Source organism: Coregonus clupeaformis, chromosome 30, assembly GCF_020615455.1.
Source record: "Coregonus clupeaformis isolate EN_2021a chromosome 30, ASM2061545v1, whole genome shotgun sequence".
NCBI lineage: Eukaryota > Metazoa > Chordata > Actinopteri > Salmoniformes > Salmonidae > Coregonus > Coregonus clupeaformis.
Window position 1 is genome coordinate 50696835 of NC_059221.1, and position 22882 is coordinate 50719716.

Below are 22882 nucleotides of genomic sequence, written 5' to 3' on the forward strand. Positions count from 1 at the left end.
GGTCACCAAGCCATGCTATCGCTGTGAGAAACCAGGTCACCAAGCCATGCTATCGCTGTGGGAAACCAGGTCACCAAGCCATGCTATCGCTGTGGGAAACCAGGTCACCAAGCCATGCTGTCGCTGTGGGAAACCAGGTCACCAAGCCATGCTATCGCTGTGGGAAACCAGGTCACCAAGCCATGCTATCGCTGTGGGAAACCAGGTCACCAAGCCATGCTGTCGCTGTGGGAAACCAGGTCACCAAGCCATGCTATCGCTGTGGGAAACCAGGTCACCAAGCCATGCTATCGCTGTGGGAAACCAGGTCACCAAGCAGAGGAGTGTTGGTGCAAAGACTTAGACTGCAGAAGCTGTGGTAAAAAGGGTCACATCGAACGTAAAAACAAAAAGACACAATCAAACAAAAGTACTGAACAAAGGAAAAGCGACTTCAGGAAGTACAGAAAGAATGGTCATAAAATGGAGCACACAGAGGATGAACAAAGTGATACCCTGTCTGAAGGGGAAGAGTTAGCATGTTATGTCAATTTCAGACAATGGATACGGGTACTGGGTGACACCGCCACTGGATGGAAACGCAGCACGGATGCAAGAGGACACTGGAGCAGCCATGTCTCTGCTGTCTGAGGCTGTCTACAAGGAGAAACTACATCACCTCACACTACAGCCCACAAAGACGACGCTGAAAACATACACCGATGAGATTGTTCCAGTGAGAGGAAGCGGGATTGTTACAGTGGAGCTCAACGAACAGAAGGTAAAGTTACCACTCTACATCGTGAAAGGCGACCATCCAGGATTGCTAGGACGCACATGGCTGGAAAATATCAAACTAAACTGGCAGGAAATTCACATGGTTGCAAAAGAGGACACAAACCTACAAGGGATATTGAGGAAACAGGCGGATGTGTTCAAAGGAGAACTTGGCAGTATGAAGGACATAACAGTTAAACTGACCGTGAAACCAGACAGCAAGCCAAAATGATTCAAAGCTAGACCTGTCCCATACGCCATAAAACCAAAAGTTGAAACTGAACTAAACAGACTAGTCGAGAGTGGGAGTATTGGATCCAGTGAACGTTAGTGAATGGGCTACACCCGTCGTTCCAGTCAAAAAGATGGATCACTCAGACTCTGGGGTGATTTCAAAGTCACTATTAACCCAGTCTTGACTGCTGAAAGATATCCACTACCCCTCATTGACAACCTCTTTTCTGGTTTAGCTGGTGGACAAAAATTCAATAAGATAGACTTATGTCAGGCCTATCTACAGATGCATGTGGACCAAGAGTCACAGGAACTATTGACCATAGTGACTCACAAAGGACTGTACAGTTACCGGAGGCTTCCTTTTGGAATCACCTCAGCTCCGGCCTTGTTTCAGAGAGCTATGGACCAGATGCTGAACGTCACCTCAGCTCCGGCCTTGTTTCAGAGAGCTATGGACCAGATGCTGAACGGGTTCACTGGGGTCCAATGTTACCTCAATGATCTACTCATCACCGGCAAAGACGAGCAGGAGCACCTGAGAAACCTGGATGCTACACTACAGAGATTGGAGGAGTACGGTCTGAGGGTCCGGAAGGACAAATGCAAGTTTTTCCGGCCCTCTGTTGAGTACCTGGGCCACGTCATCGACAGCTCGGGGCTCCACAAGGCGCCATCGAAGGGGAAGGCCGTTGCAGAAGCTCCATCCTCACAGAACGTGAGTCAGCTGAGATCATTCTTAGGACTACTGACATACTATGCAAAGTTTGTGCCAAACCTAGCTAACATGTTAAAGCCACTGCATGAACCTTTGAACAAAACCAACCAGTGGATGTGGACAGACAGATGTGAGGAGGCCTTAGCTCAGTCAGAGGCTCTAACCCACTTCAACCCTTGGCATGTGATGCATCTCCTTATGGCGTTGGTGCGGTTATCTCACACATCATGCCATCAGGTGAAGAAAGGCCAATTGCTTTCGCATCACGGACCTTAAGTAAAGCCGAGAGAAAGTATGCACAGATAGAGCGTGAAGCACTCGCCATTGTGTTTGGAGTTAAGACATTTCATCAGTTTCTGTTTGGCCGACGGTTCACACTGCTGACGGACCATAAGCCCCTCACCTCCATCTTTGGTCCCCACACCGGCATTCCATCGCTGGCAGCCAGCCCCATGCAGCCAGCCCCATGCAGCCAGCCCCATGCAGCTAGCCCCATGCAGCCAGCCCCATGCAGCCAGCCCCATGCAGCGATGGGCGTTATTGTTATCTGCTCACCAGTACAATATCAAGTACAGAAGGTCTGAGCAGCACTGCAATGCAGATGGCCTCTCAAGGCTTCCCTTACCTGTCGCACACACTGAGCACTCCCAGGCTGAAATATTCTACTTCAAGGAAGTGACGAACACCCCAGTTACATCTGTCCAAGTGAAAAAGTTCACCCACACTGATCCAGTGACGTCTGAGGTCGTGGACATTGTCACTCGTGGAAAAGGAGAGATGTCGGACAGCCTGCAACCTTACCTAGTGAGGAGAAACGTGCTCACAGTTCAGTTTGGATGCTTGCTATGGGATATTTGAGTCATCATACCGCCGCCACTGAGAAGGCAGGTGCTTGAAGAACTCCATTCAGAGCACTGTGGCATGGTGCGAATGAAGGAGATTGCACGCAGCTACTTTTGGTGGTCTGGATGCAGATATCTAAGACAAGGCCTCAGCTAGCGCCACTACACCCATGGGACTTCCCAGAGGAGCCTTGGCAGCGAGTCCACATAGACTATGCAGGCCCACTGGAGGATCGTATGTTCTTAGTCGTAGTTGACGCACACAGCAAATGGCCTGAGGTCACAGTGATGAAGAGCACATCAGCGGAGAGAACCATCGAAGAGCTACGGTCAATTTTCAGTCGCTTCGGCTTGCCAACGCAACTCGTGAGTGATAATGGCCCCCAACTGGTGTCTGAAGAGTTCCGGTCATTCATGGAACCAAATGGAATTCAGCACATCAAGTCAGCGCCGTATCACCCTGCAACGAACGATGAAGCAAGCTTTAAAATCATAACAAGGGAACCGCTCCCTCAATAGGCGTCTAAACACCTTCCTGTTAACCTACAGAAACACTCCCCACGCTACAACCAAAGTGGCACCCGCGTCAGCCATGATGAAAAGACAGCTTTGCACGCGACTCGACCTCCTGAGACCTCCAAAGACGAGACCGGTTGTACAGACGTAGGTGGAGAGACGGAGCAAAGCAAAAGACAGAAGCTTCAGAGCTGGAGAGAGAGTTCTTGCTCGGAACTACTGCAAAGGTCCAAAGTGGATACCAGCCACAGTGGTTGCCCAAACAGAGCCTGTGGTCCTACACAGTTCACACACCTGAAAACATCATCTGGAGGAGACACGTGGATCCACTGTTGCCAGGAACCAACCTCAGAGATGACTCCTGTCAAGTGACAAACCAAGCACAGCTACTGGAGACCTACCATGACTACGAGCTATCACCTGAACATCCACTGCAGCAACCTACCAATGTGGAAAGTGCTCCAGACTCACCTGCACCAGCCAGAGTGCTCCAGACTCACCTGAACCAGCCAGAGTGCTCCAGACTCACCTGAACCAGCCAGAGTGCTCCAGACTCACCTGAACCAGCCAGAGTGCTCCAGACTCACCTGAACCAGCCAGAGTGCTCCAGACTCACCTGAACCAGCCAGAGTGCTCCAGACTCACCTGCACCAGCCAGAGTGCTCCAGACTCACCTGCACCAGCCAGAGTGCTCCAGACTCACCTGAACCAGCCAGAGTGCTCCGGACTCACCTGAACCAGCCAGAGTGCTCCAGACTCACCTGCACCAGCCAGAGTGCTCCGGACTCACCTGAACCAGCCAGAGTGCTCCGGACTCACCTGAACCAGCCAGAGTGCTCCGGACTCACCTGCACCAGCCAGAGTGCTCCGGACTCACCTGAACCAGCCAGAGTGCTCCGGACTCACCTGAACCAGCCAGAGTGCTCCGGACTCACCTGAACCAGCCAGAGTGCTCCAGACTCACCTGAACCAGCCAGAGTGCTCCAGACTCACCTGAACCAGCCAGAGTGCTCCAGACTCACCTGAACCAGCCAGAGTGCTCCAGACTCACCTGAACCAGCCAGAGTGCTCCAGACTCACCTGAACCAGCCAGAGTGCTCCAGACTCACCTGAACCAGCCAGAGTGCTCCGGACTCACCTGAACCAGCCAGAGTGCTCCGGACTCACCTGCACCAGCCAGAGTGCTCCGGACTCACCTGAACCAGCCAGAGTGCTCCGGACTCACCTGAACCAGCCAGAGTGCTCCAGACTCACCTGCACCAGCCAGAGTGCTCCGGACTCACCTGAACCAGCCAGAGTGCTCCAGACTCACCTGAACCAGCCAGAGTGCTCCAGACTCACCTGAACCAGCCAGAGTGCTCCAGACTCACCTGAACCAGCCAGAGTGCTCCAGACTCACCTGAACCAGCCAGAGTGCTCCAGACTCACCTGAACCAGCCAGAGTGCTCCAGACTCACCTGAACCAGCCAGAGTGCTCCAGACTCACCTGCACCAGCCAGAGTGCTCCAGACTCACCTGAACCAGCCAGAGTGCTCCAGACTCACCTGCACCAGCCAGAGTGCTCCAGACTCACCTGAACCAGCCAGAGTGCTCCAGACTCACCTGAACCAGCCAGAGTGCTCCGGACTCACCTGAACCAGCCAGAGTGCTCCGGACTCACCTGCACCAGCCAGAGTGCTCCGGACTCACCTGAACCAGCCAGGAGTGCTCCGGACTCACCTGAACCAGCCAGAGTGCTCCGGACTCACCTGCACCAGCCAGAGTGCTCCGGACTCACCTGAACCAGCCAGAGTGCTCCGGACTCACCTGAACCAGCCAGAGTGCTCCGGACTCACCTGAACCAGCCAGAGTGCTCCAGACTCACCTGAACCAGCCAGAGTGCTCCAGACTCACCTGAACCAGCCAGAGTGCTCCAGACTCACCTGAACCAGCCAGAGTGCTACAGACTCACCTGAACCAGCCAGAGTGCTCCAGACTCACCTGAACCAGCCAGAGTGCTCCAGACTCACCTGAACCAGCCAGAGTGCTCCAGTCTGAGCATACACCATCACCACTCAGACTCAGAGATAATGTGACTGTAGACTCACCTGTACGTCGTCATTACCCTGTAGACTCACCTGTACGTCGTCATTACCCTGTAGACTCACCTGTACGTCGTCATTACCCTGTAGACTCACCTGTACGTCGTCATTACCCTGTAAGAGAAAGACGACCCCCTGACAGGTTGACTATTTAGTTCAGACTAACCTCCGACATTGGGGCAGAATACATTTACATTTTAGTCATTTAGCAGACTCTTATCCAGAGCGACTTACAGTTAGTGAGTGCATACATTTTCATACTGAATACACCCCAGGGTTAAGTCTGGGGACTGAGGCAGTCTACCCGCTCTCCCTAGTTTAGAAGATGTTATTCTGAAAAGTTCATTTATTTACATTAAGAAAACAATAGGCAAAACAGTGAATATTAACTTTTTCCTTATGAGTCATCAAAGGTAAAGGGGGAGGAATATGTTGTGTATTGATATTCTAGTTTTGTCCCTTTAGGGCACCTGTAACCCCCCTTGCTTACCTACGTTGAAATGCTTGGAATGTTCTTCCTGTAAAACGCATTAAAACAATGCCCACGTTAATTTCTACTCCCGTCTCATGTCCTGTCCTTATATTAGTTGTATAAGTAATACAGTGTGCTATACAACAACAGGTGTGCCAAGCTTGTAGCGTCATACCCAAGAAGACTCGAGGCTGTAATCGCTGCCAAAGGTGCTTAAACAAAGTACTGTGTAAAGGGTCTGAATGCTTATGTAAATGTGATATTTAAGTTTTAAATTTGGTATGAATTTGCAAACATTTATAAAAACCTGTTTTTTCCCCCTCATCAATCTACACACAACACCCCATAATCACAAAGAAAAAACAATTTAATCAATTTTAGAATAAGGCTGTAATGTAACAAAATGTGGAAGAAGTCAAGGGGTCTGAATACTTTCTGAAGGCACAGTGTGTGTATTTGTGTAAGTAGTTAGTGCCCAAACATTTTTTTTGGGGGGGGGGGTTAAATGTGGGTGAATATTTCCTGATCGTTCTTATATCTCTCAGATATAGGACAGACACTTTAAAACAAACTTCATTTTGATTACTTTTTTGTTTTTCCATGTCTGAATCTGTTATTCAATGCGTTTCTATGCGCTAATAGCAGTAAGGCTAAATTCAATTAAATGTTTTATCAACAAGCAAAAAAAATCACTCAAATAGCTAAATGATCCTTGGTATGACCGTCTGAAAACAGTCCCCCCACCCCCAACGTTATCCACGTCTTCTTATGGAGAACTCCCGATGTCGCATGAAGCCGGAAGTATTTGAATTTGAAGCGTGCCATATAGATGGGATGGCTGACTCCGTCACGAAAAGGAGGCACACGCTTAGCTGGTCCCTCGTTATGGGCAGGATTAGGGGGCCTGGCCCGCCCTACCGCACCTCCTTGCCGGTCTAAATAAAACATTGAAATATTGATAATTTATTTGACCTAAAAGCGGCCCGACAGAGAGAAACATAAATCTCAGTTAAAGCATCCGAGCGAGGGAAACAGCGCCCCTCTGTCTCAGTATTTGTAGACCATGTATCTGATGCTGTCTGCATCAAAAGGAGTAAGGCATGTCATACTATTTCTGGCCAGACAGCATTAGATACATGGGCTACAAATACTGAGACAGAGGGGGCTGACATATTTTCAGCAGAGAGGAACAGGCGAAGTAAGACGGCTCACTGTCGCCAAAATCTGTCCAGAATAAGCCCAATGCGTATGCAGACCTAAGGTTGTCGCCCGCCTTTGGGACAAAGACTCCCATTGTTAGGGCGGAGACATGAGCATCTCGTCATCATATACAGATCTCTGGTTTCAGCCACTTACGAATTGGAAAGGGAAGTTGGTGGGTACACAGTAAGCAGTTAGGATGCTGCATTCCCCTTAATTAAATTGTTTCGCCAAGCTTATAGGCTTTAATTACTCCTGTCTAAATAAAATAATTCAAAATATTTCACCAGGGAGCATGAGTTAGTCATAGAGGATCGTTAGCTTCTTTATATATACAGGTAAAAGTCAGTAAATTAGAATATTTTGAAAAACTTGATTTATTTCAGTAATTGCATTCAAAAGGTGTAACTTGTACATTATATTTATTCATTGCACACAGACTGATGCATTCAAATGTTTATTTCATTTAATTTTGATGATTTGAAGTGGCAACAAATGAAAATCCAAAATTCCGTGTGTCACAAAATTAGAATATTACTTAAGGCTAATACAAAAAAGGGATTTTTTTGAAATGTTGGCCAACTGAAAAGTATGAAAATGAAAAATATGAGCATGTACAATACTCAATACTTGGTTGGAGCTCCTTTTGCCTCAATTACTGCATTAATGCGGCGTGGCATGGAGTCGATGAGTTTCTGGCACTGCTCAGGTGTTATGAGAGCCCAGGTTGCTCTGATAGTGGCCTTCAACTCTTCTGCGTTGTTGGGTCTGGCATTCTGCATCTTCCTTTTCACAATACCCCACAGATTTTCTATGGGGCTAAGGTCAGGGGAGTTGGCTGGCCAATTTAGAACAGAAATACCATGGTCCGTAAACCAGGCACGGGTAGATTTTGCGCTGTGTGCAGGCGCCAAGTCCTGTTGGAACCTGAAATCTCCATCTCCATAGAGCAGGTCAGCAGCAGGAAGCATGAAGTGCTCTAAAACTTGCTGGTAGACGGCTGCGTTGACCCTGGATCTCAGGAAACAGAGTGGACCGACACCAGCAGATGACATGGCACCCCAAACCATCACTGATGGTGGAAACTTTACACTAGACTTCAGGCAACGTGGATCCTGTGCCTCTCCTGTCTTCCTCCAGACTCTGGGACCTCGATTTCCAAAGGAAATGCAAAATTTGCTTTCGTCAGAAAACATGACTTTAGACCACTCAGCAGCAGTCCAGCTCTTTTTTTCCTTAGCCCAGGTGAGACGCTTTCGCGCTGTTTCTTGGTCAACAGTGGCTTGACACGAGGTATGCGGCAGTTGAAACCCATGTCTTTCAAGCGTCTCTTGGTGGTGGATCTTGAAGCCCTGACTCCAGCAGCTGTCCACTCCTTGTGAATCTCCCCCACATTTTTGAATGGGGTTTTTTTCACAATCTTGACTAGGGCGCGGTGATCCGTACGCTTGTACACTTTTTCTGACCACAGTTTTTCCTTCCCTTTGCCTCTCTATTAATGTGTTTGGACACAGAGCTCTGAGAACAGCCAGCCTCTTCTGCAATAACCTTTTGTGTCTTTCCCTCCTTGTGCAATGTGTCGATGGTCACCTTTTGGACAGCTGTCAAATCTGAAGTCTTCCCCATGTTTGTGTAGGCTTCAGAACTGGACTGAGAGACCATTTAAAGCCCTTTGCAGGTGTTTTGAGTTAATCAGCTGATTAGTTTGTGGCACCAGGTGTCTTCAAAATGTAACCCTTACACAATATTCTAATTTTGTGACACACGGAATTTTGGATTTTCATTTGTTGCCACTTCAAATCATCAAAATTAAATGAAATAAACATTTGAATGCATCAGTCTGTGTGCAATGAATAAATATAATGTACAAGTTACACCTTTTGAATGCAATTACTGAAATAAATCAAGTTTTTCAAAATATTCTAATTTACTGACTTTTACCTGTATATACAGTGCCTTGCAAAAGTATTCATCCCCCTTGGCGTTTTTCCTATTTTGTTGCATTACAACCTGTAATTTAAATGGATTTTTATTTGGATTTCATGTAATGGACATACACAAAATAGTCAAATTTGGTGAAGTGAAATGAAAAAAATAACTTGTTTCAAAAAATCCAAAAAAATATAACGGAAAAGCAAGCGGCACCATGAAGACCAAGGAGTCTGCTTAGACTCTGGGGCTTTTCAGAACAGGTGTATATATACTGAGATCATGTGACACTTAGATTGCACACATGTGGACTTTATTTAACTAATTATGTGAAATCTGCAGATTAACTCCTGTTTATTGCTTATCTGAAGGTAAAGCAGGAAGCACCAGTGGTTAATAGAAAAGTGGTCAGATGACGCAGATGCTACACCACATCAGTCACTGGCTTCATCAATAAGTGCATCGATGACGTCGTCCCCACAGTGACCGTACGTACATACCCCAACCAGAAGCCATGGATTACAGGCAACATCCGCACTGAGCTAAAGGGTAGAGCTGGCACTTTCAAGGAACGGGACTCTAACCCGGACGCTTATAAGAAATCCCGCTATGCCCTCCGACGAACCATCAAACAGGCAAAGAGTCAATACAGGACTAAGATTGAATCGTACTACACCGGCTCTGATGCTCGTCGGATGTGGCAGGGCTTGAAAACTATTACAGACTACAAAGGGAAGCACAGCCGCGAGCTGCCCAGTGACACAAGCCTACCAGACGAGCTAAATCACTTCTATGCTCGCTTCGAGGCAAGCAACACTGAAGCATGCATGAGAGCACCAGCTGTTCCGGATGACTATGTGATCACGCTCTCCGTAGCCGATGTGAGTAAGACTTTTAAGCAGGTCAACATTCACAAGGCCGCAGGGCCAGACGGATTACCGGGACGTGTACTCCGAGCATGTGCTGACCAAGTGGCAAGTGTCTTCACCGACATTTCCCTGACTGAGTCTGTAATACCAACATGTTTCAAGCAGACCACCATAGTCCACTTGCCCAAGGACACTAAGATAACCTGCCTAAATGACTACCGACCCGTAGCCATGAAGTGCTTTGAATGGCTTGTCATGGCTCACATCAACACCATTATCCCAGAAACCCTAGACCCACTCCAATTTGCATACCGCCCCAACAGATCCACAGATGATGCAATCTCTATTGCACTCCACACTGCCCTTTCCCACCTGGACAAGAGGAACACCTACGTGAGAATGCTATTCATTGACTACAGCTCAGCGTTCAACACCATAGTGCCCTCAAAGCTCATCACTAAGCTAAGGATCCTGGGACTAAACACCTCCCTCTGCAACTGGATCCTGGACTTCCTGACGGGCCGCCCCCAGGTGGTAAGGGTAGGTAACAACACATCTGCCATGCTGATCCTCAACACGGGGGCCCCTCAGGGGTGTGTGCTCAGTCCCCTCCTGTACTCCCTGTTCACCCATGACTGCATGACCAGGCACGACTCCAACACCATCATTAAGTTTGCCGACGACACAACAGTGGTAGGCCTGATCACTGACAACGATGAGACAGCCTATAGGGAGGAGGTCAGAGACCTGGCCATGTGGTGCCAGGATAACAACCTCTCCCTCAATGTGACCAAGACAAAGGAGATGATTGTGGACTACAGGAAAAAAAGAGGACGGGGCTGTAGTGGAACAGGTTGAGAGCTTTAAGTTCCTTGGTGTCCACATCACCAACAAACTATCATGGTCCAAACACACCAAGACAGTTGTGAAGAGGGCACGACAAAGCCTATTCCCTCTCAGGAGACTGAAAAGATTTGGCATGGGTCCTCAGATCCTCAAAAAGTTCTACAGCTGCACCATCGAGAGCATCCTGACTGGTTGCATCACCACCTGGTATGGCAACTGCTCGGCCTCTGACCGCAAGGCACTACAGAGGGTAGTGCGTACGGCCCAGTACATCACTGAATCTTCCTGCCATTCCAGGACCTCTATACCAGGCGGTGTCAGAGGAAGGTCCTCAAAATTGTCAAAGACTCCAGCCACCCTAGTCATAGACTGTTCTCTCTGCTACCGCACGGCAAACGGTACCGGAGCGCCAAGTCTAGGTCCAAAAGGCTTCTCAACAGCTTCTACCCCAAAGCCATAAGACTCCTGAACAGCTAATCATGGCTACCCGGACTATTTGCACACCCTCCCCATCTTTTTACGCTGCTGCTACTCTGTTAATTATTTATGCATAGTCACTTTAACTCTACCCACATGTACATATTACCTCAACTAACCGGTGCCCCCGCACATTGACTCTGCACCGGTACCCCCCTGTATATATAGCCTCCCTACTGATATTTTATTTTACTTCTGCTCTTTTTTTCTCAACACTTTTTTGTTGTTGTTTTATTTTACTTTTTTATTAAGAAATAAATGCGTTGTTGGTTAAGGGCTGTAAGTAAGCATTTCACGGTAATGTCTACACCTGTTGTATTCGGCGCATGTGGCAAATAGAATTTGATTTGATTTAATTGGTTGCACCAGATCTTATTTAGGGGCTTCATAGCAAAGGGGGTTATTATTTTTTTGAATTTTTTGAAACAAGTTCTTTTTTTCATTTCACTTCACCAATTTTGACTATTTTGTGTATGTCCATTACATGATATCCAAATAAAAATCCACTTAAATGACAGGTTGTAATGCAACAAAATAGGAAAAACGCCAAGGGGGATGAATACTTATGCAAGGCACTGTATGTCTAAAAGGCTCCTGAACAGCTTCAAGCCATAAGAACAATTCATCAAATGGCCACGCGGACTGTTTGCATTGACGCATGAATCACGATGTGGGGGATAATGAAAGAAATTAAAGAAGTGTGTGACATGAGGAGGAATTTCAGCCGCAAAATTCGGGACTATAATGGTGTTCTGAAAAATAAACTGGACAGAAATGTGCTCATGTGGACCAAAGCAGGTAACCTTACAGACAGAGAGCTTGATTGGATGGAGGATAAGGAGGTTTATATGAAGAAGTGTATTGCTGTTGTTGTTTTGTTATTGTCCTGCTTCAATACAAATCTCACCAGATGGGGTCTGTTGGATGGTCAGGATGTCTCCCAAGCCCTCTGACTCCCTGACCCTGTAACTCTGCGGTGATATGATGGGGGACTATAAGCCAATTTGAAAAAATGGTTTCACCAGTGTCTTGTTATTCTTTTTGACATTTGTCTTAGAAATGTGTATTAAGAATATTGGTATATAGTAATAAACAGTGAGTAGTTTGTCTGGATTTCCTGAATCAGAAATGAGGAGAGGCCTCGTGAGGTATTGGTCGGTCACATGCATGAACCAAACGTTAATGATGAATTCATTATGAATAATGAATAAGCTAAATCATGCAAATATAACTTGTCTGTGTTTGTCAGAGAACTAACAGGATTGGAGCTCCTGACAGACGTGTACTATGGCGAATTAAGTTTGTTGGAAACTCTCCAGCTTGCTGATAATAAAGAATGATTAATTTAAGATTGACTCCAGGTGTCCCTGGTGGTAATTTCCACGACAATTCGATAGTGTTTCAGTAGAGAAACTAGCTAATCAACTAGCTAGCTAATCAACTATGATTTCAATATTGAATTTGAAATAGGTAGTTATTCGGTTTTCTGTTATTAAAACAGGCTATTGATGAGGAAAGCTAGGTGAACGTTAGCTAACTAGCTAATGTTAGGGTTAAATTGTTAAAAGTAGTCCTAGTGCATAGACCCATCCTGCGGCCCAGAAAAAAGTATTTAGTCAGCCACCAATTGTGCAAGTTCTCCCACTTAAAAAGATGAGAGAGGCCTGTAATTTTCATCATAGGTACACGTCAACTATGACAGACAAATTGAGAAAAGAAAATCCAGAAAATCACATTGTAGGATTTTTAATGAATTTATTTGGAATTTATGGTGGAAAATAAGTATTTGGTCACCTACAAACAAGCAAGATTTCTGGCTCTCACAGACCTGTAACTTCTTCTTTAAGAGGCTCCTCTGTCCTCCACTCGTTACCTGTATTAATGGCACCTGTTTGAACTTGTTATCAGTATAAAAGACACCTGTCCACAACCTCAAACAGTCACACTCCAAACTCCACTATGGCCAAGACCAAAGAGCTGTCAAAGGACACCAGAAACAAAATTGTAGACCTGCACCAGGCTGGGAAGACTGAATCTGCAATAGGTAAGCAGCTTGTTTGAAGAAATCAACTGTGGGAGCAATTATTAGGAAATGGAAGACATACAAGACCACTGATAATCTCCCTCGATCTGGGGCTCCACGCAAGATCTCACCCTGTGGGGTCAAAATGATCACAAGAACGGTGAGCAAAAATCCCAGAACCACACGGGGGGACCTAGTGAATGACCTGCAGAGAGCTGGGACCAAAGTAACAAAGCCTACCATCAGTAACACGCTACGCCGCTAGGGACTCAAATCCTGCAGTGCCAGACGTGTCCCCCTGCTTAAGCCAGTACATGTCCAGGCCCGTCTGAAGTTTGCTAGAGTGCATTTGGATGATCCAGAAGAGGATTGGGAGAATGTCATATGGTCAGATGAAACCAAAATAGAACTTTTGGTAAAAACTCAACTCGTGCGTGTTTGGAGGACAAAGAATGCTGAGTTGCATCCAAAGAACACCATACCTACTGTGAAGCATGGGGGTGGAAACATCATGCTTTGGGGCTGTTTTTCTGCAAAGGGACCAGGACGACTGATCCGTGTAAAGGAAAGAATGAGTGGGGCCATGTATCGTGAGATTTTGAGTGAAAATCAGCAAGGGCATTGAAGATGAAACGTGGCTGGGTCTTTCAGCATGACAATGATCCCAAACACACCGCCCGGGCAACGAAGGAGTGGCTTCGTAAGAAGCATTTCAAGGTCCTGGAGTGGCCTAGCCAGTCTCCAGATCTCAACCCCATAGAAAATCTTTGGAGGGAGTTGAAAGTCCGTGTTGCCCAGCGACAGCCCCAAAACATCACTGCTCTAGAGGAGATCTGCATGGAGGAATGGGCCAAAATACCAGCAACAGTGTGTGAAAACCTTGTGAAGACTTACAGAAAACGTTTGACCTGTGTCATTGCCAACAAAGGGTATATAACAAAGTATTGAGAAACTTTTGTTATTGACCAAATACTTATTTTCCACCATAATTTGCAAATAAATTCATTAAAAATCCTACAATGTGATTTTCAGGATTTTTTTTCCTCATTTTGTCTGTCATAGTTGACGTGTACCTATGATGAAAAGTACAGGCCTCTCTCATCTTTTTAAGTGGGAGAACTTGCACAATTGGTGGCTGACTAAATACTTTTTTTCCCCACTGCATCGACATAACCTGAAAGGCCGCTCAGCAAGGAAGAAGCCACTGCTCCAAAACCGCCATAAAAAAGCCAGACTACGGTTTGCAACTGCACATGGGGACAAAGATTGTACTTTTTGGAGAAATGTCCTCTGGTCTGATGAAACAAAAATAGAACTGTTTGGCCATAATGACCATCGTTATGTTTGGAGGAAAACGGGAAACGCTTGCAAGCCGAAGAACACCATCCCAACCATGAAGAACGGGGGTGGCAGCATCATGCTGTGGGGGTGCTTTGCTGCAGGAGGGACTGGTGCACTTCACAAAATAGATGGCATCATGAGGAAGGAAAATTATGTGGATATATTGAAGCAACATCTCAAGACATCAGTCAGGAAGTTAAAGCTTGGTCGCAAATGGGTCTTCCAAATGGACAAATGACCCCAAGCATACTTCCAAAGTTGTGGCAAAATGGCTTAAGGACAACAAAGTCAAGGTATTGGAGTGGCCATCACAAAGCCCTGACCTCAATCCTATAGAAAATTTGTGGGCAGAACTGAAAAAGCGTGTGCGAGAAAGGAGGCCTACAAACCTAACTCAGTTACACCAGCTTGTGTAGGAGGAATGGGCCAAAATTCACCCAACTTATTGTGGGAAGCTTGTGGAAGGCTACCCAAAACGTTTGACCCAAGTTAAATAATTTAAAGGCAATGCTACCAAATACTAATTGAGTGTATGTAAACTTCTGACCCACTGAGAATGTGATGAAAGAAATAAAAGCTGAAATAAATAATTCTCTCTACAATTATTCTGACATTTCACATTCTTAAAATAAAGTGGTGATCCTAACTGACCTAAGACAGGGAATTTTTACTAGGATTAAATGTCAGGAATGGTGAAAAACTGAGTTTAAATGTATTTGGCTAAGGCAGGGGTGTCAAACGTACGGCCCGCGGGCCGGATCAGGCCCGCAAACGGGTTTAATCCGGCCCGCGAGATGATAAAAAAAATATATATATATATATATATATATATATATATATTTTTTTGTAAAGTATAAAAATGCGCTGCAATTTTTCAATAAAATAAACTGCTGTTCCAATTGCGTCCACTGGATGGCGCAATAGCAATTGTGTTAAGCAAGCAAACTGTTTATACCGGGGCAGAGCAAGTAGGTCAAGCACGTGCAGCCAATGAGCTACTTTGTTTTGCCCGCGATATTTATTACGGCTTCTACTTTTAACATTATGTGCTTTGGCACCCTCATTGCCCAAATATGTCTCTGTCAAAAAAAGAGAAAAGTGGACGCAGAGTGTTCCAAGAAAAATGGTCATCCTATTTATTCACGGAATTGAATGGGAAAGCTGTATGTTTGGTGTGTTCAGAGCATGTTGCAGTGCTGAAAGAATATAACCTTCGTCGCCACTATGTGAGTCTTCATGCCGACAAATATGACAACTTTCAAGGACAGCGGAAATGAGAGAAGGTGAATGAACTGTTGGCGGGTCTGAAGAAACAGCAGTCTGTGTTTACTCACAGCCGAGACATCAGTGACGCTGCAGTGAAAGCTAGCTACCTCATTGCTAATGAAATCGCAGTGGCTTCAAAACCATTTAGTGAGGGGTGAATTTGTAAAAACATGCATGATGAAGGCAGCGGAGATTGTGTGCCCTGAAAAGCGGCAGGCTTTTTGCAAATATCAGCCTGACAAGAAACACAGTTGCAGACAGGATTTCCGATCTTTCAGTGGATTTGGACAGCCAGTTGAAGCAAAAAGTAAAGTCATTTATTGCGTTTCGGTTGCAATTGATGAAAGCACGGACATTACAGATGTTGCACAACTGGCCATTTTCATCCGTGGAGTTGATGACACATTGACCGTCACCGAGGAGTTCGTGGAGTTGGTGCCGATGACAGATACAACGACAGCAGCTGATATTTTTACCGCACTCGTCGGCGCGCTGGACAGGGTCGGAGTGGACTGGTCCCGCGCTGTCAGCCTGGCTACAGATGGTGCGCCCTCAATGATCGGGAAAAAAGCAGGCGTTGTGACAAAGTTCAAAGAGAAAGTGCAATCTGCAAATGGAGGACGTGATTTTTTGACTTTTCACTGTATTTTGCACCAGGAGGCTTTGTGTTGCAAGTCATTAAAGATGGATAACGTCATGAAGGTGGTCATCCAAACTGTTAATTTCATCCGATCCAGAAGCCTGAATCACCGTCAGTTTGACAGCCTTCTCAAAGAGAAAGACCACATCTATGGCCTGCCATACCACACTGAGGTAAGATGGTTAAGCCGAGGTGCTGTGCTGAGGCGTTTCTTTGATTTACGAGAAGAAATTGAACAGTTCATGGAAGAAAAGGGCAAACCAGTGTTAGAATTTCATTCCGCAGAATGGATGCAGGACCTTGCATTTATGGTGGATGTTACAGAGCACCTGAATAACTTGAACAAACAGCTGCAAGGGCGCAACAAAGTTGTCACGCAGTATTATGACAGCATACGTTCTTTCAAGTTGAAGCTGTCATTGTGGGAGACGCAACTTGCCGGTGGTGATGCAGCTCACTTCCCCTGTCTGAAAAATGTGTGCGCGACCCAACATGTGGCAGATATGAAGCGGTTCAAAGATAAAATAACGGGACTGTTACGGGAGTTTGAGCAACGCTTTCAGATTTATGTTCATATGTTTTTATGTTGATGTGCTATTGTTTTTAATTGATTTTATTTTATTTGTATATTTAACCTATTCTTGACTCTGTGGTTCTTGCACTTGTTTGGGGAACAGGATTTCATTATTTTTATCTACATTTCTGCCTGAGAAATGACACCCTGATATAGTTCTGTGATATAGTTCTGTGAATCACTGAGGCATTGTGTGTTTGTGTGTTCTTTGTCCTCAGAACTTTCAAATAACTTGAGGTGTTTTATGATTAATAGTGATGTTGTGCTTTTGGACACTGTCCTCAGGCTCCAGCTTTATGTTTATATGTTTTTATGTTGATGTGCTATTGTTTTTAATTGATTTTATTTTATTTGTATATTTAACCTATTCTTGACTCTGTGGTTCTTGCACTTGTTTGGGGAACAGGATTTCATTATTTTTATCTACATTTCTGCCTGAGAAATGACACCCTGATATAGTTCTGTGATCTGTGAAACAGTTCTGTTAATCACTGAGGCATTGTGTGTTTGTGTGTTCTTTTTCTTTAGAATTTTCAAATAAACTTGACGTGTTTTATGATTAATAGTGATGTTGTGCTTGTACTATTTTGGACACACTGTCCTCAGGCTCCAGCTTTATGTTGTATGTTGATCGTATTAAAACAAAGAAAACAATCTGAAGTTGTTGTTTTTAAGTTATATATACCATGATTTTTCCGGTCCGGCCCACTTGGGAATAGATTTTCCTCCATGTGGCCCCTGAGCTAAAATGAGTTTGACACCCCTGGGCTAAGGTGTATGTAAACTTCAGACTTCAACTGTAAGCAGACAATGAAAGCTCTTACAGTATTAGATGATTACATTTCTCTAAAACAGGCTATAGGCTACATGTGCACCACCAAGTCAGAACAGTAGGCTAAGCTATGAGGGGGAAAGGGACCAAATGATTAGGGTGAGGCACATGGGCTACTAACAGCTTACTACACAACATACACTTAGTATTACTTTCTTAGCTTCAGTATACATATCTCCCTGGCATATTACATCATTTATGCTGCAGCATACAAGACATTTTTGGACTCCCCTTGTTGTGCTGTGCTCACTTGAACAGGAAGGTGGCGCGGCGATCCTTGTAGGCTAATTTTGTCATCAAACTTTATCATCAAAGTCTGCCAGTCTTGGAATTCCGAGTTGGATGACTGTTCAAAACGTATTTTCCCAGTCGGAGCTAGTTTTTTTCCTAGTTCCCAGCGGTCTTGAACTCACTGAAGTCTGAGATTTCCTAGTTCCGAGTTTCCAGTTTTCTTGAACGCGGCAGAAGTCATGCTGGATTGACAGCAAGGCCAATGTATTCAACCTTTTCTGGCCCGTGGTGTTGCATGTGAATGTTTATCCTTTTAAGCTTGGAAAAGAGGCCCTTAAACCCAGACTTGGACCACACATCCTCTCCACTGAATAGCAGGCTAGTGATTGCTTTGCAACGCTTGCATTTAGCCATTGATTCCAAACAACTCATTGTTGAATTTGCGATTTCCAACTTGTTGTGTAATGTTTATGTCCAATGGCCGATGTGCACCGATACGTTTTATCTATAATTTCTCTTCATATGACAAGGATTTGCCAGTAGATGGGCTTTGACCAAAATGGTGTTTGACCAGATACAATGCTATTTTACAGTAAACAAATTGACAACAAATTCTCAGCATGCTTGTAGGGAAGGACATTCAACAAGCACAGCACTTACACAAATGACTGATGATTGGCTGAGAGAAATTGATGATAAAATGATTGTGGGGGCTGCCTTGTTAGACTTCAGTGCAGCTTTTGACATTTTCGATCATAGTCTGCAGCTGGAAAAACGTACGTGTTATGGCTTTACACCCCCTGCTATAATGTGGATAAAGAGTTACCTGTCTAACAGAACACAGAGGGTGTTCTTTAATGGAAGCCTCTCCAACATAATCCAGGTAGAATCAGGAATTACCCAGGGCAGCTGTACAGGCCCATTACTTTCTTCAACCTTAACTAATGACATGCCACTGGCTTTGAGTAAAGCCAGAGTGTCTATGTAGGTGGATGACTCAACACTAAACATCAGCTACTACAGCGACTGAAATGACTGCAACACTTAACAAAGAGCTGCAGTTAGTTTCAGAATGGGTGGCAAGGAATAAGTTAGCCTAAATATTTCAAAAACTATAAGCATTGTATTTGGGACAAATCATTCACTAAACCCTAAACCTCAACTAAATCTTGTAATAAATCATGTGGAAATTGAGCAAGTTGAGGAGACTAAACTGCTTGGAGTAACCCTGGATTGTAAACTGTCATGGTCAAAACATATTGATACAACAGTAGCTAAGATGGGGAGAAGTCTGTCTATAATAAAGCGCTGCTCTGCCTTCTTAACAACACTATCAACAAGGCAGGTCCTACAGGCCCTAGTTTTGTCGCACCTGGACTACTGTTCAGTCGTGTGGTCAGGTGCCACAAAGAGAGATTTAGGAAAATTGCAATTGGCTCAGAACAGGGCAGCACGGCTGGCCCTTGGATGTACACAGAGAGCTAACATTAATAATATGCATGTCAATCTCTCCTGGCTCAAAGTGGAGGAGAGATTGACTTCATCACTACTTGTATTTGTGAGAGGTATTGACATGTTGAATGAACCGAGCTGTCTGTTTGAACTACTGGCGCACAGCTCGGACACCCATGCATACCCCACAAGACATGCCACCAGAGGTCTCTTCACAGTCCCCAAGTCCAGAACAGACTATGGGAGGCGCACAGTACTACATAGAGCCATGACTACATGGAACTCTATTCCACATCAAGTAACTGATGAAAGTAGTAAAATTAGTTTTAAAAAACAGATAAAAATACACCTTATGGAACAGCGGGGACTGTGAAGCAACACAAACATAGACACAGACACATGCACACACACACACGATAACATACGCACTATACACACACGTACACATGGATTTTGTGTTGTAGATATGTGGTAGTGGTGGAGTAGGGGCCTGAGGGAACACAGTTAATATGTTGTGAAATCTGTGAATGTATTGTCGTGTTTTTTAAATTGTATAACTGCCTTAATTGTGCTGGACCCCAGGAAGAGTAGCTGCTGCCTTGGCAAGAACTAATGGGGATCCATAATAAACCCCAGGAAGAGTAGCTGCTGCCTTGGCAGGAACTAATGGGGATCCATAATAAACCCCAGGAAGAGTAGCTGCTGCCTTGGCAGGAACTAATGGGGATCCATAATAAACCCCAGGAAGAGTAGCTGCTGCCTTGGCAGGAACTAATGGGGATCCATAATAAATACAAATACACATATCTGTAGTGTGTGATCTCAGTAGTTAGTGTGTGATCTCTACTGTGTGATCTCTAGTGTGTGATCTCTACTGTGTGATCTCTAGTGTGTGATCTCTAGTGTGTGATCTCAGTAGTTAGTGTGTGATCTCAGTAGTTAGTGTGTGATCTCTACTGTGTGATCTCGTGTGTGATCTCAGTAGTTAGTGTGTGATCTCTAGTGTGTGATCTAGTGTGTGATCTCTAGTGTGTGATCTCAGTAGTTAGTGTGTGATCTCAGTAGTTAGTGTGTGATCTCTACTGTGTGATCTCGTGTGTGATCTCAGTAGTTAGTGTGTGATCTCTAGTGTGTGATCTAGTGTGTGATCTCTAGTGTGTGATCTCAGTAGTTAGTGTGTGATCTCAGTAGTTAGTGTGTGATCTCTACTGTGTGATCTCGTGTGTGATCTCAGTAGTTAGTGTGTTATCTCTAGTGTGTGATCTCGTGTGTGATCTCAGTAGTTAGTGTGTGATCTCTAGTGTGTGATCTCTAGTGTGTGATCTCAGTAGTTAGTGTGTGATCTCAGTAGTTAGTGTGTGATCTCTACTGTGTGATCTCGTGTGTGATCTCAGTAGTTAGTGTGTTATCTCTAGTGTGTGATCTCAGTAGTTAGTGTGTGATCTCAGTAGTTAGTGTGTGATCTCTACTGTGTGATCTTGTGTGTGATCTCAGTAGTTAGTGTGTGATCTCTAGTGTGTGATCTCGTGTGTGATCTCAGTAGTTAGTGTGTGATCTCTAGTGTGTGATCTCAGTAGTTAGTGTGTGATCTCTAGTGTGTGATCTCAGTAGTTAGTGTGTGATCTCAGTAGTTAGTGTGTGATCTCTACTGTGTGATCTCGTGTGTGATCTCAGTAGTTAGTGTGTGATCTCAGTAGTTAGTGTGTGATCTCTACTGTGTGATCTCGTGTGTGATCTCAGTAGTTAGTGTGTGATCTCTAGTGTGTGATCTCAGTAGTTAGTGTGTGATCTCAGTAGTTAGTGTGTGATCTCTACTGTGTGATCTCGTGTGTGATCTCAGTAGTTAGTGTGTGATCTCAGTAGTTAGTGTGTGATCTCTAGTGTGTGATCTCTCGTGTGTGATCTCAGTAGTTAGTGTGTGATCTCAGTAGTTAGTGTGTGATCTCAGTAGTTAGTGTGTGATCTCTACTGTGTGATCTCTCGTGTGTGATCTCAGTAGTTAGTGTGTGATCTCTAGTGTGTGATCTCAGTAGTTAGTGTGTGATCTCTAGTGTGTGATCTCAGTAGTTAGTGTGTGATCTCAGTAGTTAGTGTGTGATCTCTACTGTGTGATCTCGTGTGTGATCTCAGTAGTTAGTGTGTGATCTCTGCAGCGTGTGATGTCTGCAGTTAGTTAGTGTGATCTCCAGTGTGCGATCTCCAGTGTGCGATCTCTGTAGTATGTAAAGAACCACATTGAGCTTGACAGAGATCCTTAAAGACATCTTTATTGTGGATCAAAATACTGTCTTACAACACTTTAAAGCCCTTTAACAGACAAGGTTATTTTTGTTCTGGAATACTGAGTAACAAAGCTAAAGAGCGGGCGGGGGTTAGAACATTTAGCAGGAACACAAAGCTACATTTGTTCTTTATTCTCTGTTCAACACCTCTATTCAATTTAACATTACAGTTAGTCCTGTTCTTATTCAACACTAGTATCAGGACATCACCTACTACAGTTATTCATAATACTAGTGACATGGACATATTAACACTATAGTTATTACTACTTTGATGCTAGTCAATATGCAGTAAGATGCAGTTATAACTGGGTCAGTCAGTCGCTGCAGTGGTGCTAGTTACACCTTTAAAACAAGCAGTGTGTGATGTTATTGGGGACGGCTAATCTGGGTGTTTTACTATCATTACTAACGTACTATTCATGTGTTATTAACATGTCGTAAACCCTATACTAACAGTTATTAACAATAATGAAAGTGAGTGTAGGTTATGGTTAAGACGAGCTAACACCAGGCCACACTAGCAGCAGCTAAACAAACCTTTTAGAATTAGCATTATGAACACACCGCACTAGAATTAGGCTATTCTCAGACCAATATACTATGTCTGCTAGGCTAACCCCTATACCAACACTATGCTACGATACGCTAGGCTAACCCCTATACCAACACTATGCTACGATACGCTAGGCTAGCACTAGCCCACAGCTAAACACTGCGTGGGGAAAGGAAGGTACATGTTGCTAAGCTAGTTTACAGTAATAAAAAGGTGCATGTTTCCCCTCTCTATGACTACTAATGATTATGATGGGTGAGGGGAGGAGAGAGGGGTGAGAGAGGGATGGGGGAGAGAGAGGGATGGGGGAGAGAGAGGGATGGGGTGAGAGAGGGATGGGGGAGAGAGAGGGATGATTATGATGGGGAGGGGAGGGGGATGAAGAGAGGAATATTCAGTGTTTATGCATTATTGTTTGGGTTATGGTGTATGACTTTGGAAGGTTCTAATCTGATTGCTATGGAGACAAAGGGCTAGTTTGGAGGGTTCTGATTTGCCATTGGCCTCTAGACAGTAATGGAGTTCAATCTGATTGGTCTAGACAGTGATGTGGTAGGGGCTGCCAGGGATGTGCTGTTCTCCCCACTTCACTACCAGGATGTACTCTCCCTTCTCCTTGAGCTGGTAGCTGATGTTATAGATACGGTTCCCAACGTGCTTCACCAGAACCTCCTCACAGGGAACCCTGGGCCCGTCAACACCCACCAACAGCATGTTACGACCTGGGGGGAGGACAGGACAGGGT

At 45.0% G+C, this 22882-nt stretch overlaps 1 protein-coding gene and 1 pseudogene across 1 annotated transcript in view; one reads left to right on the top strand and one right to left on the bottom strand.

The window, feature by feature from the left end:
- Positions 1-589: 589 nt before the first annotated feature.
- LOC121546602 lies at positions 590-3069 on the top strand (annotated as a pseudogene).
- An 18481-nt stretch (positions 3070-21550) lies between these two features.
- The window catches only part of LOC121546640 (filamin-A-like), a 140718-nt gene continuing 139386 nt past the window's right edge, over positions 21551-22882 (bottom strand). The window contains exon 49 of the mRNA XM_045209653.1: positions 21551-22859. Within this exon, the coding sequence (XP_045065588.1) occupies positions 22675-22859 (185 nt within the window). The 3' untranslated portion in view covers positions 21551-22674. The remainder of the gene's footprint in view (positions 22860-22882) is intronic.